Genomic DNA, 18,309 nt, shown 5'->3' with positions numbered 1-18,309 from the left:
TGCTCGAATTTCGCGCTGCGAATCGCATTCAAAAAATTTTATTTATCTGGAAATCGAACGTGCAGATTTTTTTTTTTAATTCAAACGACGTAACCCGAGCAGTTAGATTGGCCGAATTTCGTTCTCTTTGGAAACTTTGAGACCTCCGAACAACCCGTCTCTAGATGTCTACGATAACTTTGAAATTCCTTGTAAATTCGACCAATCGCGGGGAGACGTACTCGCGAGGAGAGTCGTCAACGGGGGTCGTAAATCCCCGTTACGATTATAACAATCGACACCACGAATTGATCGATCCCCTGATTTCCTTTGAGATAATGAGGGGTGATTGAGTTGGTATAACACTGGGATTCACAGTATTATAAAGTATATATTTCCAAGCACTTAGTTACAAAAGATTTGCGTGAAGAATGCGACTCTCGCGCTATGTGCAGACTGCCGCGTTAGGCGTTAGTTGGTAGACCGTCGCGTTAGGCGTTAGTTGGGAGACCGTCGCGTTAGGCGTTAGTTGGGAGACTGTCGCGTTAGGCGTTAGCTGGTAGACCGTTTGTCGCTCTTTTGTTTAATACGGAAGAAAGTTCGGTGTAGGTGTGCCCCTGTGCCTAAAGAACGCGGATTCGTTGGTCCCACTTTCGTTAGGAAAAGTGAGGGTAACGAACCGCGGTGTCGATTGGTCATGCTGCACTACTGCTCGAAGGGATGAGTAGGGAGTCTTCTACCATCGTGGTGCGTAAATGACTGTGTGTATGAGAAAACCTAGCCTGTTTTATTACAGGGCTATTCGGGTTTTCCTAATGGGTGCATACCCGCTTTCTCCGTGTTTTAAAGGCGACTAATGAACCCAAGGACACCTCTAAAACCGACTGTGTTTCGAGCATATTTTGGCTTGCAATTCTTCAAGACAATCGGATTGAAGACATATGGCGAAACAATGCAGGGAAATGAAAGTTATGGTGGGTCCTTAGGTTTATTGAGGGTCGAAGTGCCGTTACGCAGGTCGGTTGTTGTCCGGTCGCGCGGGCTGGCGAGCAGATGTTTTAGGCGTCGTAACATCCTCCCCCCGTTGAGAGGGCACCGATCAAATTCTGGCTGTGGAGTCTGGTGTGTCGTTGGTGACCTCCTTCGCTCCGTGTGGGCGTTCGGCCTCGTCTGGATCTGGGTGGATGGGTAAGGGGACCAGTCTTTTGACGCCGCGGTCCAGGATGCTTGTTGCCGTCTGCACGGTAGCGGTCCGGATGATTCCGTCGGCTCCTGGATGGACCTTGATTACGCGGCCCAAAGGCCACTGCATAGAGGGCACGTTGTCCTCCCTGAGGATTACTACGGTGCCTTCATGAATGTTGTGTTTGCCCTTGTCCCATTTGCTGCGGCGGGTTAACTCGTTTAGGTATTCTCGATACCATCGGCTCCAGAAGTGCTGCTTAATCTGGTGAATGCGCTGCCAACTGGATAGCCGTCCTGATGGAACTGTCCTGAAATCACGCTCCCGTAAACTGGTTAGGGTATCACCGATTAGAAAATGACCGGGAGTGAGGACAGGGGGATCTTTCGGATCGGATGAGATGGGAGTCAGTGGGCGTGAATTGAGAATGGCCTCAATTTCGATCACAAGGGTGTTGAGGTGTTCAAAGGTCAGGAGCTCCGTGCCGACCACGCGGATGAGATGGCGTTTGAACGATTTAACTGCGGCTTCCCATAACCCGCCAAAATGTGGTGAGTTCGGAGGATTAAAACGCCATTGTATTTGTCGGTCGGCGAGAAAATTCTGTACCCTATCCTGGTGGTCGTCGGACTGCAATAGGGTCCGGAGTTCTTGCAGCTCCCGATTAGCCCCGACGAAATTGGTGCCGTTGTCGGTGAGGATCGTTGCGCAGTATCCTCGCCGCGAGATGAAACGGCGTAGCGCGGCCAAGAAGGCGTCGGTGGTTAGGTCGCTGACTAACTCTATGTGGACCGCCTTTGTCGCCAGACAAACGAATATGGCGGCGTACGTCTTGATTTTACGTCGGTTGCGGTCCCTCCTCTCCTTGATGTAGAATGGGCCGCAGTAGTCGATTCCGACGTTCCTGAACGGCCGCGATTCGGTAATACGCGCCTCTGGCAAATCACCCATCAAGTATTCCACTGGTGGAGGGTTGGCTCTGCAGCAGCGGACGCACCTTCTGAGAGTGCGCCATACCTGGCTACGGCCGTCGATCGGTCAATAGCGCAGTCTCATCGCGTATAGGGTAGCTTGGGTCCCTGTGTGATGATTGTTCCGGTGCTCTTGTTCTATAATTAGCTCTGTCACCGGGGATTTCGGTAGGATGATCGGGTGTTTTTGGCTGAAGGGTATGGCGGAGTTGGTTAGTCGCCCTCCTACCCGGAGTAGCCCATCTTCGTCGAGGAAGGGGTTTAATGGCTGTAGTTTCCCTCCAACGTCCTCGCTTCGATTTTTTTGGAGGATCCGAATTTCAGGCGCGAAATGCTGGGATTGTAAGATTTTTATTAGCCTGTTGTGCGCTGCGGTCAGTTCGTCTGTGGTGAGATGGGCAGTTCGGTGTTGCTTATGTCTCCATCGAAGACACCGGGCGACGATTCTTATTAGTCTTGGCCAAGACGAGTAGCGATGGAGGAGAGTGTTGTCGTTAACACTCGTCCTCAGACAGATCGTCTTCTTTTGCTCCGGGAGGTCGACTACCGGTATCGGGCTCCAAACCGGCCAATAGCTTTCGCTTTGCAGGAGCCACCTTGGCCCGTTTTTCCAAATGGACGGACATAGGAATTCCTTGGGCGTCTGGCCTCGGGAGATGAGATCCGCTGGATTATCGTCGGTAGGCACATGACGCCAGTCGGAGATATTGGTCTTGGTCTGTATCTCAGCGACTCGATTCGCCACAAATGTTTTCAAGGTGTGCGGCGAAGACCTGATCCAATGGAGTACGATGGTGGAGTCAGTCCAGTAGACTATCCGCGATATCTTGGTCGTCAGGGCCTGTTGTATTGACGAAATCAAGGACGTCAAAATAAGTGTCCCACTTAATTCGAGACGTGGTATGGAGAGCGATTTGAGCGGCGCTACCTTCGACCGCGCCGTGAGGAGTCGAGTCCAAATATTGTTCTTTCGGTCAGTCGTCCGCACGTAGACGCACGCCCCATATGCCCTTTCGCTAGCGTCACAGAATCCGTGGAGCTCAATTTTCGTTGCGGATTCTAGGATGGTCTTCCGAGGGAACCTTACCGCATTTAACAACGGCAATTGGGTGTGGTATTTGATCCATGCTGTGTGTACGTCTGACGGAAGGGATTCGTCCCAATCTACCTTCAATGTCCAGACTTGTTGCAAAATCATTTTTGCTCGAACGATTACCGGCGCGAGCAATCCTAGTGGATCATATATTTGTGCGATGACTGAGCTGATTGATCGCTTTGTGATTCGGGAAGTGTCACTGTTCGTCTTGACCGAATATAGTATGGTATCGTCGGCTGAATCCCAAAAGACGCCGAGTGTTTTTAACGTGGATGACTCACCGAGATGTAATTTCTGCTTGGTGTCTTCCTCAGGTAGCCCTCTCAGCAGATCCCGATCGTTTGAGGCCCATTTGCGGATATTTAGACCGGCTAGCTTAAGTAATCTCGTGAGATCATTCCTGATTGATAGGGCTTCGTCCTTCGTATCGGCTCCGGTCAACGCATCGTCGACATAGAAGTCTCGCCGTAGGATCTGCGCTGCTCTCGGAAATCGAGGTCCCTCGTCCTCTGCCAACTGTTTGAGACATCGGATGGCCAGATACGGGGCTGCGGATAGACCGAACGTTACGGTGTTGAGTCGGTAAGTTTCGATCTCTCCGTTGTCGGCACGCCACAGAATCTTTTGGTAGGGACGATCTTCTGGACGTAGGAGGAATTGGCGGTACATCTTCTCGATGTCGCCGGTAAGGACATATTGAAATGACCGGAATCTCAATAGGATGTTCCTCAGGTCTTCTTGTAATTTCGGACCCGTATGAAGGGCGTCGTTTAGAGACACTCCCGTGGTACTTGAAGCTGAGCCGTCGAACACAACCCGTAGCTTGGTGGTGTCGCTCGATTCCTTGGTCACGCCGTGATGTGGTAAATAATATCCGTGGTCGGTGGCGTGATCCGTGTTGATCTTTGTCATGTGACCCAAGTCTAAATATTCTTGAATCACAGCACTATACGCGGTTTCATATTGTTTGTCGCGTTGGAATCGGCGATGAAGAGAGGCGAGCCTGCTCATTGCAGTGGCCTTCGATGACCCTAGTGAGGAAAGCTTTTCGTTGAACGGTAATGCAACGATGTATCTGCCTTCCTTGGTTCGTCGGACATGGTTTCGGAAATGTTCTTCACATAGTCGTTCCGATTCCGAAAGATGAGTAGTGGCCTGTCCCTCGTCGATCTCCCAAAACCGTGCGAGGTCCTCTTGCAGAGCCGTTGTGGTTGCGTGGAACGTATTTATCGCGGTTTGGGACGTGGGACTCCCCCCGATTACCCAGCCGAAGCGTGTTTTTTGTAGACGTAGTTCAGGTTCGCCTGGTTGTGCCAGATTGACCTGCCCGATGCACAGCGACGCGAATGTTGATCCGGTACTAAGTAAAACATCGATCGGGGCTGGGCAATGGAATTGTGGATCGGCTAGATGAATATTTCTGGGTAATCCCAGACTCGAGGGATCGATGGGCTCGCTTGGTACGAGGATCGATATGGCCGGGATAACAAGAAATCTCAATGTCTTCTTGTACTCGCCGTCCGTCGACGTGATAGTGGCCGTGGTGTAACGTTTTGCCGTGGTGCTCAAATTGTCGAGGGCTCCGATCTGGATCGCACATCTCCTTTGCCTTATACCGAGGGAGTTCGCGAGCCTGTCGGTCATGAAGTTCATGCTCGACCCAGTGTCGAGTAAGGCTCGGGCTCGGATTGGTTGTGCCTGTTTGTTCAAAACCTTGATCTGTGCTGTGGCCAACAGATCATGATGCAGAGGGGTGTGGGGAGATGTGTTTGTTAGTCCGATCCCCCTTGCTGTCGTAGTCTCGGACAGTCAGTTTTGCCCCGGTTGGGACTTGGATGAAGAGGTTGGGGTGGTGTTCCGGATCCGGGCTGAGCGTGACTCGTACGAGGAATGCTCTTTCGTACCTCTTGGAACCGAAGATGTATGCTTCCGTGAAGTATCGGATGTTCGCCTCGATTTGTGGGACGACCGCGACTTCGATGATCCCGATGGGGATTGTTCGGTGGAGGCTCGCTTGTGTGATGAACGACTGCCCGACGACCGACCGCTCGATGCGCGACTGTCCGACGACCGACTGCTCGGCGACCAACCGCTTGCCGACCGACCGCTCGACGATCGACCGCTCGACGACCGACCGCTCGACGATCGACCGCTCGACGATCGACCGCTCGAAGATCGACCGCTCGACGACCATGAATCTACCTGGGTTTTTTCGCGGTGTAGATACGTATGGTGTCGGTGACCGCAGATACGACACGAACCCGATGTACACTGTGTCGGCGAATGTCCTGTGCCTAGGCAATTTATGCACAACGATGCCTTCTTCACGATTTGAAAACGTTTGGTCGCTGATTTGGCCTTGAATATTTTGCAGTGTCTGATCTCGTGATGTCCGTTGCAGGTCGGACACACCACCGTTCTGCTGGTTGTAGCAAGGGTTCGCCCATGCGGTATGGTTGTTCGCTGACTGCGGTGTTTGTGTGTTGACCCTTTTGATTCCTTCTCTTTAGAGAGGAATTGAGTCCCGTTCGCCCGTGTTTTGAGAAAGTCTATCAGATGCTGATAGGATGGCACCTTTTGGCGGGGCAGTGTGCGTTGCCATTTACGCAGGCTGGACGCGGGCAACTTCGACGCGATCAATTCGATCATCGCTATGTTTGAAGTGACGGGCTCCTTTAGATGTTCGAGCGCCTTTAGATTTACGCTGATGGTTTCCAACAAATCCTCTAGGGCCTCTGGAGTTTCCCTTTTGATTTCCGGATAATTACGCATCAGATTCCAATGGCGCATGCAGATTTGGAGGGGGCAATTGAACTTGTCCTTCAGTGTATCAAGCGCGATGGAATAGTTGGCCTCTGTGAGTTCTAATGACTGGATACTCTGTGCGGCCCGTCCAGTTATAGATGAGCGTAGATGCTGGAACTTTTGGACATTCGTCAAACCTTCGTTAAGGTCCACTATGGATGTGAACGTGTCGTAGAAATAGGTCCAATTCTCGAGGGCACCGTCGAATTGGGGCACGCGGACCTCTGGAACGGTGGTCGGCTCTGGTTTCCGGCACGTCTCACCTCTTGTTGTAGTCGACGGGGTTGTTGCTGATATTTGCTCAAAGAGCTCTCGGAACCGCATGTCAAGCTCCCGATGCTCTTGCGATAACGAATCTACCCGCGCATCTTCCCCCTCATCTACCACACCTAACTCTTCTTGAACCTCGAGTATCCTCCTCCAAAGCTCATCGAACGAGCTGCGGCAAGATGCTAGGAAGATTCTGTTTGCCTTCCCAGACGCTTCGTACTCATCGAGTTCGCGCCTTATGGTTGCAAGTCGACGGGCTAGGACGCCTCGTCTCCGCCGTAACGTGCTGATTGATTCAGCTTGGGCCATGTTTGATTTTGATAATGAACGCCCTTACCTTGATCAAATGGACGTTGATCTGGGATTCTGTTGCTAATCGTTACGATGCGGCGTGGGCTCGTGTAGATGCTGCGCGACGGAGGTGCTTCTCTCCGATGGCGGTTCCCTTGCTCAGTTGACTAAGTGGTTGGAACTTGGATCTCACGCGACACTGTATAGTCACTGGTCAGTGCACTTTTTGGTGGCACGAGATCCGGCTCGAAGGACCATGTAAATTCGACCAATCGCGGGGAGACGTACTCGCGAGGAGAGTCGTCAACGGGGGTCGTAAATCCCCGTTACGATTATAACAATCGACACCACGAATTGATCGATCCCCTGATTTCCTTTGAGATAATGAGGGGTGATTGAGTTGGTATAACACTGGGATTCACAGTATTATAAAGTATATATTTCCAAGCACTTAGTTACAAAAGATTTGCGTGAAGAATGCGACTCTCGCGCTATGTGCAGACTGCCGCGTTAGGCGTTAGTTGGTAGACCGTCGCGTTAGGCGTTAGTTGGGAGACCGTCGCGTTAGGCGTTAGTTGGGAGACTGTCGCGTTAGGCGTTAGCTGGTAGACCGTTTGTCGCTCTTTTGTTTAATACGGAAGAAAGTTCGGTGTGGGTGTGCCCCTGTGCATAAAGAACGCGGATTCGTTGGTCCCACTTTCGTTAGGAAAAGTGAGGGTAACGAACCGCGGTGTCGATTGGTCATGCTGCACTACTGCTCGAAGGGATGAGTAGGGAGTCTTCTACCATCGTGGTGCGTAAATGACTGTGTGTATGAGAAAACCTAGCCTGTTTTATTACAGGGCTATTCGGGTTTTCCTAATGGGTGCATACCCGCTTTCTCCGTGTTTTAAAGGCGACTAATAAACCCAAGGACACCTCTAAAACCGACTGTGTTTCGAGCATATTTTGGCTTGCAATTCTTCAAGACAATCGGATTGAAGACATATGGCGAAACAATGCAGGGAAATGAAAGTTATGGTGGGTCCTTAGGTTTATTGAGGATCGAAGTGCCGTTACGCAGGTCGGTTGTTGTCCGGTCGCGCGGGCTGGCGAGCAGATGCTTTAGGCGTCGTAACATTCCTAAATTCCAATTAATAAGTAAAAACCGGAACGACCAAAATTCCCTGGACCGCGTAATCCGCATGAAAATACAAATTCAGCGTCGAATTCGAAGAGATAGATGAAAGAGGGATTCGATGGTAGAGCAAATCGGACGAACGGTTTGTAACACGAGACATTAATAAAGTTGGTGGAGCCGCGGAAAGCGGATGGAAATGGAAATTTTCCGATTTTAATATCGGCGAATGCATCGGGACGCGAGAAGAAAGATCAAAAGGTTGACTGTTGATTAATTTGAGCGGCACGCGAGCCACGAGCCCCGAGCCCCGAGCGTCGCGATGCTCGCGTGCGCCGAAGCTACTGCGATCGAGCGAGCGTCGTAACCTCGGTAAATAACCCGTCGTATAATATTACGTACACTGATCAACGATTCGGAAAGGGAGTTTCGCTAACCGGGGCATCGCCCCGCCGTCGTGCGAAAATAAACTAATTAGCCTTTGGGGACGTCGAGGCATGCCCCTCGACGCCCCAGCGGATTTCAAGTCGTCGATTTTACAGCTAGCTGCTGTTACGTTCGAACCGTTTGTAAACCAGTGACGCGCAATTTGGGATAGCGATTGCGATCGAAATCCGACCCCTCTCGAGAATCCTACGGAAAGAGAATTTCTTTCGCAGTGGTTGGTCTGGCCGATCCAAGTTTCGGCGCGCGTTGTCGCGATGCCTAATCGCTGCGTTGCCGATCGTCGTTGCCATTGGAACGCGCGGCGAGCGAACAGCCGTGAGTTTGCTCTGTACACTCGAGGCCTGAACTTAAAGGCTTAACGACCTGTTTGCCGTTGCAGCTCGGCAGAAACGAATCTTCGGCGTTCGCCCGAGCTAAACCAGCGAATATTCGAGCGGCCTGCCTCGGAACGGTCGCTGAATTTCTGCTGAAAAATTAATCAACGCGGAACGTAGATCGCCAGTGATAAACACGTGAAAAACCATGCGCTGATGATGGGGGGGGGGGGGAGAACGGCAACGGCAACGTTGTTGCCAAACGAATGTAATGAACGGGCAAATACGCGTTTGTTTGCAAGTACCCTACGGCGAGCAAATAACGTTACGCGAAACACGCGGCCCGGTTTCATCCTGTGTCGTCCTTTTATACACACGCGTGAAAAATTTCGCGGAAATTCGCACTGGCGACGCAGAATCGGTGCGCGGAAGAAATCTGGCCGACTCCTGTTAATAAATTTATTTCTTACAAAATTTACCCGTGGACCGCGCTATCCTGCCGCCCGTGTTTCCATCTCTTCGCCAGGAATTTGGCAACAGAGTTTGCGAAAAGTTACGGGCGCCGACTGGAGAGAACGGCGAGACCGGTTTTTCTAAAATAAAACGATCCTGCGAAATAGACGCGACGAGTGCCACGGTCAGTCTTGGAAACTCGAGTCTCCGCGAAATCTCCTTCCGCTTCTGGCTATACGTACAAGTATATCAACGCGCGCCTTGCAACGCGTCTCGTGCCGTTTTTCTCCTATTCTGCTTGCACGTTTCTCAAAGAGAATACCTAATACCAAGGTGGCCTTCGCTTTACGCGTCTGTGCGATTCCAGCGATGGAAAAAACGTCACGCTGTTCAGCAAACCAGCGTGCAAGCAACGACAATACGTATACGACGTTGCATAAATCAACGAATGTTCGCGTATAGAAACTTGTAAAAAAAATCCACTGTCGAAAAATAGAAAAATTCGTACTCGTGCAAAGATCAGCGGGAAACGAAACGATTTTCGACTCGTAACCAAGCATTATAGTCATAGGAATGTAACGAAACGGCGCGCAAACAACCGACGCGAAACCATCGTGACGCAAAAGCATTTCGCGACAGGGAGCGCGGGTCCGACCGTAGCGAAAAACCAGCAGCCAGCCCGCTGTCGTTTCACCCAATGGGGGATTGTATCGATATGTCGAGGCAGCGTCGCTGAAACCTGCTGATGGCAGAGAGCCAACGATAAGGGCCGCCATCTATCGACCGTAAGAGCCTCCTTTTGTATTAACGACGCTGTTCCGACTGTAATTGAGAGCCTCTGTACTCCGGCCCAATGTCGCCAGGTTATTAAATCCCGGGATATAAATTAGTTAATATTATCCACGCGCCGCTAGCTCGCACTCTTTTCTTCGCCAGAGAAATGGATTTTCCGTTAAACTTAAATTGCTTAGCGATCGCCGGATGTGAAAGTTTTATCGAGTTCGTCGATAAAGAGCTTTCGCGTACAACCGACCCGATCAACGTACCATCGACACGCGACAACTGCCAACGATTTACGACGGTTACGATGGTATTACCTTTTCTTCACGATACTTTTCTTTTTCTTTCTCTTCTTCCGCCGTATTTGAGTTGATCACTATGGTTGGTCGCTTTACGTCATCGTGTACGAGGGACACGCCGAATAAAGTTTGTGGAAAATCATTACTCCACGGATCCTTTTCATCGAGTGTTCCAAGATAGCCGTTAGTGGAATTTTCGACCTCGTTTAAGACCCATCAACGAGCTGAAATCTGCTCGCCAACTTTACTCGGAATTCAATGCTTTTCAATTACAAAGATTTTCCGGTTAACCGTTCCTTAATTAAACATGTAACTATACCGAAACGTTTAAATTACTTTTTGGACCTGGTATACAGGTCAAAGCTACTCCAGTTTACTCTGCTTTTTTCAGATCGTCCCTTTCAATTTCGCTGCGCGGAACGTCGGGAAAGGAACTCGAATACGAACGACACGAATAATTTGATAGAAAATCATCGTCGAAGCGAATTCGAAGCAAATTCGAAGCAAATTCGAAGCAAATTCGGGCCGAACGAATTCTCGCCTCGATTCGAAGCCAATATGCTTGTCCTTAAATTGGCTGTCCTCCTCGGCAGGATACCTACGAAATCGCAAATACGAGACCGACGATTCGTAGGAAAATCTGTGTGACCGCCGATAATAAAATCTCCTATAATCGACGTTGGCCTGCTTACGTCAATCTGCTCGTGGCAGGTGTCCGACGATACAGGCTCAACGCGACATCAACCTCTTCGTTATAATCCGTACAAGCTTGGTCTCGTGTAACGGTAACGTTAGTCGTGTAATAGATACTTTCGATGTCGGCGTCGAAATCATTTCCCAATATATTTCCTGCGAAATTGCTTCGTAATTTCGTAGTAACACACCGACTGGCTATGTGCCACGTCACCGACTCGCCTACACCTTGCTATCTCTCCCTTAACGACAATTTTATTGAACCGAGCGATCGACCCAGCTCGCCCGGTAAATACCTTCGCTCCTCTGGACACACCGACGATAATTGACCCAGTTCGATATCTTTGTAAACCGACGCCAGGCGTTTCTTGCCTCGTAAAGACGAATCTTTCGAACGGTGTCATTCGCGTTCAATTCGTTTTTCTAGCGAGGGGTCTCGAATCTTTAAACGACGAGAAACCTAATCACTTTCAGACAACTTTCGTTTAAAGACGAAAGAACGTAAAGAACTGGGTTCGGCCTTCTCCCATCTGCGTATCTTTCGGGGAGTCGATTGCGATGGTCATCTCCTTTGTCGGATACGATTCGAATTGGTCGAATAAGCTGGCAAGTGCTAGATCCGTCTCATCTCCTTCTTCCGTCGAATATTAGCGCCACTACGAACGCATAAGCCGAAAAATCTTGCCACCGTATTACGCCGAAATATTAGACGATGTTCATTCGCAAGCGATAAAGCTTCGCTACTGTTCGCGATCGGCGCTGCTCTACTACGAAATATCAAATTTATCGCGTAGCCGCGTACACGGGAGAAGGAAAGAGATAGCAAGGGCGGTATTTACCCAATGCGAGAGACAGGCTACGAAAGACGAGCACGAGCGACTACAAAGTTCAATCGGGCTCGATGAAGCTTAACTTGCTCCGCGGAGAGCGGCCATTTGGAATTCGAGTGGCGTGTACGGTGTGCTCGGAGCGTTAACGAGTTCGATCGTCATCGTAAATAAGCAACCAGCGGTCCGAAAAGTCTCGCCACGGTCAAGAAGACTTAAGAAGCCGTTCGCGGAAGATGGACGGCGCCACCCGCTACTTCTCGGCCGGAAATTACAGGTGACTTAGCGCGGTCTCTCTGCCCTCGCTTCTCTCGATAGACAGAGAGAAGCGGGCGCGGGCGCATCGTAAAATCCAAGCGAAGAGAAAGAAAGAGAGAGAGAGAGGCGTCGCTCGTCGAAAAACTCAGATGCGATCTTTCGCGAGTTCGTCGACAGTTTCTGCCTCGCTGTTACGTTTCTACCGCCCCCGCTGTATTTCGAAACGGAAGGGGGGCGCGATTCCGTCTGTCGGCTCTCTTCCTGCACGCTTCGTTGTGCACCGTCGCGCGTATCTAGACGCTGGAAACGAGAATTATGAAAATTTCGTGGAGCAGTTGCGCCAACTCTTCTCGTTTCTCGCCATTGAAATCGCAGGTGTCAGGTCGCGCGATCGATACAACCCCCGTTAAAGGATCGAAACGATGTTCGTTTGCGATTCTAGGCAAAATCGTTTCCTATTTAGCGTGAAAGTTCCAATTGTTTCTCTCGTCTAGTTAGCGCGCAAGCTTCTTCTCCTTTCCTTTCACTCGTTAGAAGCGAAATAGTTCAGAGATCCTCGCAGCGTTTCAAACATCCCGATGACTCTCTTCGTTCCATTGTCTTCGTCCAGTTGTCTTCGAAACGTTAATTTATTCGTTCGTTCTCCTCGTTGGCGTAAGCGCAAACGCGCTCGATCGGTTACCTCTATTTTCGTTCTTTTCTCTGGGTAGCGCGTCGAGCGAAAAGCGGGTGTGAGTGGCTTGACGGCTCGAGAGAGTGCGATCGAGGATTCCCGATGTTCTTCTCTGACGGATCGTCGATATACGTAGAACGCGACGAGGTCCAACTCGATTTCGCGTCGCGCGTTTCAGAGGATATCAGCCCTTTTCTCTCGCGATCCAGCAAGAAACGACGAGCCGAGCGAAGGAGGAGGAGTCAACCTCGACTGCGGTATCTGCGCCGACGACGCGATCCGAACGTAGCCATTGGAAGGTCGCTTTAAGCGTTAATTTGGCGATCTCGCGATCGATCGAGATCGGTGTCGGGATCGGCGTAATACGCGCGTACGATCCCATATTACGAGCGAAAGACGATTAAAAGACTTCGCGCTCGTAACCGTAACACTGTCCGGGCATGGTTGTCCTTGGGTTTACGACGCCTGTCGCTCGAGATCCCATTGTCTCGAATCGATTATCCAACACTTTGCACCTGCTCCGATTAGTGCAACGTCGAGGAACAAAACAATGCAAGAACGATAAAACATAGGATATACATTAAATGATAAGGGATCGGGGCTTTGGCGCTACTTTGGCGGGGCTACTTTGGCGGCTTAAAAGAGACGAATACGTGGAATACGTCGATCGATCTCTCGTATCGAGGATACGGACTGGCGAACGTAAGACGGATCAAGTTTCGAGCAACGTTTCGAAAGGGCGAATAAATTGGAATTAACGCGGCTCGCTATAGGGCGAGTATACGGAAACCACGGGCTGCGATAATGTAACCCGCGGGATAAAGGCTTCCGCGTACGACTCGACGTACAATTGCCCTTTACAGTGTTCGCAGTGGAAAACGATCTGCGCACAGATCGGGGTGCGGCTTAATGCCAATTCACGGACAAAGGGTGACCGCGGACGAAAAAGAGAGCCACGGGATTCTTGGAGCGAGCGAGTAAAGTGAGAACGGCCGGCTGCGCCGTTTCTTTCGACGTTGCTCTCTCGATTCGGAGATAACAGCGCTGTGTGCCGCCGGACGATTAATAACCGACTCGAGATCTAGATACGAATAAGTATAAAAAGGTTGGATCTTGGTTTCGTCGTTCTTACGACCATATAACGCTTCGTAGGACGTGACGATGTGAAACGAAGAATCCCTTCAGAGTGGAAAATGCCGCGACACGGACCGACGCGAAGGCCGACTTTGATACAAAGCCGAAGGTACTTGACTCCAACGACGTCGAGTATCGCTCAAGGGAGATCGGTCATGAAGTAAGGGAAAGAGGAGCACTCGTACGATCCTCGTCCCCCGTGCGATTAAATATCGCAGGGGTGCGGTCGATGGAGATCGTAAGAAGATTCGCGATAAAGCGATCGAAGCAGGCTTACGCCTGTAATCTTTGGAGGTACGTTAATATCGCGACTAAACGTCGTAACCTACGAAATCCGGAGAAGAGGGTCGCAGTTATTAATCGGGCAGCGATAATCGCCGGCTCCACGATATCCAACGAATTCATCCGCCCCCTCGTCCGTCGATACTCCGTCGTTCTTCGATCGTCGTTCTTAATTGCGCGTCTCAGGGGGACGAGAGCAACGCGTATCGCCACCACGCGTCGATCGACGAGGTATCGATTCGCTTCCGCGACCAGCGTCAAAGGCCGGGCCGACGAAACAACGTTATGCCACGCGTCGAGATTCGCGTTGCTCGGCGTCTTTCTCCGTGGGTCACGAAACCAAAAGGGAGGAAAAACACGAGGGATCCGTGAAAAGGCGTCGTTGTTCGATCAGCGTGTGTCCAACGATAAGCGAAGCGACGAGGACGCGACCTAACACCAACACGGGCAATTCCTTTTCCTCGGGTTTCTCGTTTTCTGGATGGACGATCCGGTCCGTAGTTTTTGATTCTCTACAGAGGAGTATACAAGTACTTGATTTGCAAAATGATTAGTTTAAAAGATATCTTAAATTTAACTTTTTTTTATTTTATTTTATTTTATTTCTTTTATTCCTTTTTTTATTTTATTTTACTTTTTATTCTATTTTTTTTATTATGTACCTTGCAATTCGTACAGCTGAACATTAAATTTAGTATTGTAGGACTTGTGTGAATGAGGAGGAAGGATAAGAGAGAGTTAACAAGTTTTTAAGCTTTCATTAGTTTTTATTCACCTACAGTCTTGACTAAGAATATACAATTCAGTACTAATATATATAGAAAAATACAAATATCCACATAAAACTGTACATACAATCATACATACGAAACCATACATACAAAACCAGACATACAAAACCAAACTTGACTAAGAATATACAATTCAGTAGTAATATATATAAAAAAAATACAAATATCCACATAAAACTGTACATACAACCATACATACAAAACCATACATACAAGAATTATTATACTTAGAAAAAAAGTGTCTGGCAATAGTAGCGATTATTCGGGATCGAGGTATCCCAACTCCAGCCAGTATGCTGCCATATCTCTTGCGGATTCTCCCGGCTCTCGGTCCAGCAGCAACCTTGCAGTTATTGCTTCTCCTGGAGAAGGATCGATGTTGACTAGGCTCCCTGTCCGTCTCAACATGGTGAATTGGGCCACTCGATGTCTCTTCCCTTGGATCGGTTGTTCTCGTACACCTGGCAGAACGATTTTTCTAGCCCACGGTGCCATTTTTGCCAAATTACGGGGCAGCAGCCGTATTGAATCGAGACATTGCTCGCTCTCTAACCCCCAATCGATTAGAAAGACGATGTAGCCAGTCATGGTCCTTTGTAAAAGGATGGCTCTTTCCCAAGCGCTAGATTCCTTAAAATCTACTAGCACGGCGACTAGCATGCCTGTTCTTAAACTTTTCGCCTTCGGCAAGTACTCCACGGGATGTTCCATCATCTTCAAATTGAGTGTTTGGGTTATCTTCGGCCATCCAGCCAAACGAACCCACATGGTGGTAAGTGACTCGACTCGAACCACCCGGACGGGAACTCCTTCTCGGAACCGATCGTTTGTCTTTTGTAAAATCTCCATGGTATACTAGATTTAGAAAAAATTTCGAATGTTAATGTTCGACTATACTGATCTGCCTAGTTTACGTGTCTAGGTCGGATGGTGCTGGCTCCGCCGGGAATCGGACCCCCCTTTATATACCAGCAGCACCGACCTTGGAGAGGACCCCCTTTATATATCAGCTGCACCGACCATAGAGAGGACCCCTTTAAATATCAGCAGCACCGACCTTGGAGAGAACCCCCTTTATATATCAGCTGCACCGACCTTAGAGAGGACCCCTTTAAATATCAGCAGCACCGACCTTGGAGAGGTACTCGGTCACCGTTTAAGCTAAACGCACGTTTTCGTTTGTCTTGTTTCACACTTTTCTTATCCTCGCAATATTTTATAACAGTGTTATCAATATATACAGGCAAAATATATAGTCTATTTTTGATACACAAGTGTCAGATATCAATTATTGCTTTCCGTTAAAATAAATATATCATTATTAGATGCTCTTTTTAATATTCCGATCCGCATCCTTACAATATTTTACAATTTTTAACCTAAAAATGTCGCTAGAAAATAGAAAACGAAAAACAATTTGAAAAGCACTAGCTCGCTTGAATGTGAAAATTGTGACGTGGGTGTATGTGCTTTGCCCTGCTTTAAAATATATCACACTCAATTGTATTATTAATAATTAAAGTAAATTATTAAAGTTCACGTATATGTATCGTACCTTTAAGAAAAATTAACATTTAATTATCCAATGTGCTTGCGTAGAGAACAGCATTATCCGCCACATATTGCGGTGCAGTATCGTTTACGCGTAGTTCGCGTCAAACCCTGCCCTACGAAGGAACGTCCCCGCACAAAATTCAATCGTACCTAAGACGTTAAACCGATCCTTTGCAAGTTTTCTTCAAAGAGATACGCTATACGAGTTGTTTGATTGATATCCGAAAAGTTTCTTTCTGTTTATGAGGAAATAATAGACGCACAATGTTATTTGCTTTATATCGTTTTGTCGCATTACGTACGATCCATTTTGTTCTATTGAGATAAACACCGAGACATTTCACAGACTTGGTTTCACGTTTGTATGGAGGTGCTTTATTGTAAAAACGACGTTTGCGAAAAAAGACATTTTTCGGACAACCTAATATATTTCATACGATGCTGTTGCCAAGAAATATTTATTAACGAAATGCTAAAAACTGTTAGTTGCAAACAAATACTAGGGGAAATTGTTTTATCCGCTTTTACACGCAGAAGAATTTTACTGCTCAATAATATTGCGATTGGAACGAACGAGCCGTTTCGCTAACATCGGAACAAAGTAGAAACGAATCGGTACTTATCAAGGAGAAAACCTTGTCCAGCGTGGGGAAAAGTTTAAGGACCGATGTCCCTCGATCCACGCTGGAGACGGCCGATGAAACAAGGCGAATTAGCGGGAGATCGGGAGCAGAAGGCAGAACGGGCGGAATAGAAAAGGAATGGATACGGCAAGCTTCGGCCGTGCGATTTCGTATCACGTAGCGTTATCCCCTCGTAAAGTTGGCCACTCGTGCCACTAGCAGAAACTGTATGGCGGGCTCCGAGAGGATTTTAATCGCGCGACGGTCGAACGTATCGGTGAAATTACTGGAGAGCCCCGTCGACGTGCCTTTCGTTCCTGTCTGCCCCACGGCTCGGCTGCCACGGATCTAACAGATTGACCGGATCCAACGTGCCGGGTTACGAAACTTCGAAACTGGCTAGAATCGACTGCTAAGTTAATTGCCGGTCGCTCCCTCGCACCTACTCGTCTATCAAGCGACTCCAACTAGTAACCAACGAGGAAACCGCTGATGTCAGGCGTAAATTCAGCTGAAAATCCGTAGCGTGGAACGATGAAAGAGGCCGCACGGAAGAAAATAGCCTGGCGATCAAAAGGCTGGAACGTGCTTTCAGACCCGAACGCTTAGCTGCGCCGCCCCGCACCGAGATCCACTTTGACTTTCGCCCTTTGTTGCGAATATGACAGCCCGTTCGCGCTTTACCCTCGACGATCGACGCCGACCACGCTTCTGCCGCCTGTTATTTCCCAACCGTCCACCGTTTTGCTCCCCTTCTTTTTCATTTTCTTCTTTCCGCTCTTCTCCTTTTATCCTCTTTTCCCTTCTTCTCTCGCCGAAGCGCCGCGTTTGCTGTCGAGTTCGGCTACGATTGGCAAACACAAATCTTACGTGGACGCGCGATACGCGCGTTCCACGCATTTCAAATTTCACGACGTAACGTACTCGACGACTCAACGTAACGTGGAAAACGCGACAAGATGTTCGAATTTGGAATTATGCGAGCGCGCTGGGTCGATCGGCATGCCATCCGCCAAACGCGCGGCAAATAAATCTGTCGGTGTAATTTTAACGAGCCGCGATACCGCTCGAGGATTATACGGGTAATTTAAATTCCGCTCGCTCGATCGACGCGACTGATGGAACGACGATGAGCCGGCTGAGCCGAGATGAAATGATAAATTAGCGAATGAAACAGCCAAGTATAATGGAATGCCCGGTTAAATATAGAGCGTTTTAAACCGATTAACAGATAACTGCAAATTAGATCGTCCATTAACGCGGTTCGTCCACGTTCGAGCGGCATCGTTCGAGAATCAGTCGGAGAATTAGTCCGAGAATTAGTCAGAATACCCTCCGATCGATCGTTTTCCCCCCCGAAATCTGGCATTCAATCTGTTTCGATTCGCCATTCGCGCGATCCGAATTTAAGTTTCACGAATGTGAATACGAACGAGCCGTGCGTACCACTGACTATCGCACGATCGCTG

General features: G+C 49.0%; 2 protein-coding genes across 2 annotated transcripts; both read right to left on the bottom strand.

Annotated features, from left to right (window-relative positions):
- Positions 1-1,078: 1,078 nt before the first annotated feature.
- Positions 1,079-2,113, bottom strand: LOC126876310 (uncharacterized). Its single transcript, XM_050639150.1, has one exon. The coding sequence runs from the start codon at positions 2,111-2,113 to the stop codon at positions 1,079-1,081; it is 1,035 nt and encodes a 344-aa protein (XP_050495107.1).
- An 87-nt stretch (positions 2,114-2,200) lies between these two features.
- Positions 2,201-6,613, bottom strand: LOC126876309 (uncharacterized). The gene is made up of 2 exons (XM_050639149.1): positions 5,491-6,613; positions 2,201-4,953 (listed from the first exon to the last, which is right to left on the bottom strand). The coding sequence occupies exons 1-2, from the start codon at positions 6,611-6,613 to the stop codon at positions 2,201-2,203; spliced, it is 3,876 nt and encodes a 1,291-aa protein (XP_050495106.1).
- Between the last annotated feature and the right edge of the window lie 11,696 nt (positions 6,614-18,309).

Source organism: Bombus huntii, unplaced genomic scaffold (assembly GCF_024542735.1).
Source record: "Bombus huntii isolate Logan2020A unplaced genomic scaffold, iyBomHunt1.1 ctg00000069.1, whole genome shotgun sequence".
NCBI classification, from domain to species: Eukaryota; Metazoa; Arthropoda; class Insecta; order Hymenoptera; family Apidae; genus Bombus; species Bombus huntii.
This window is presented reverse-complemented; position numbering and strand designations above follow the sequence as displayed.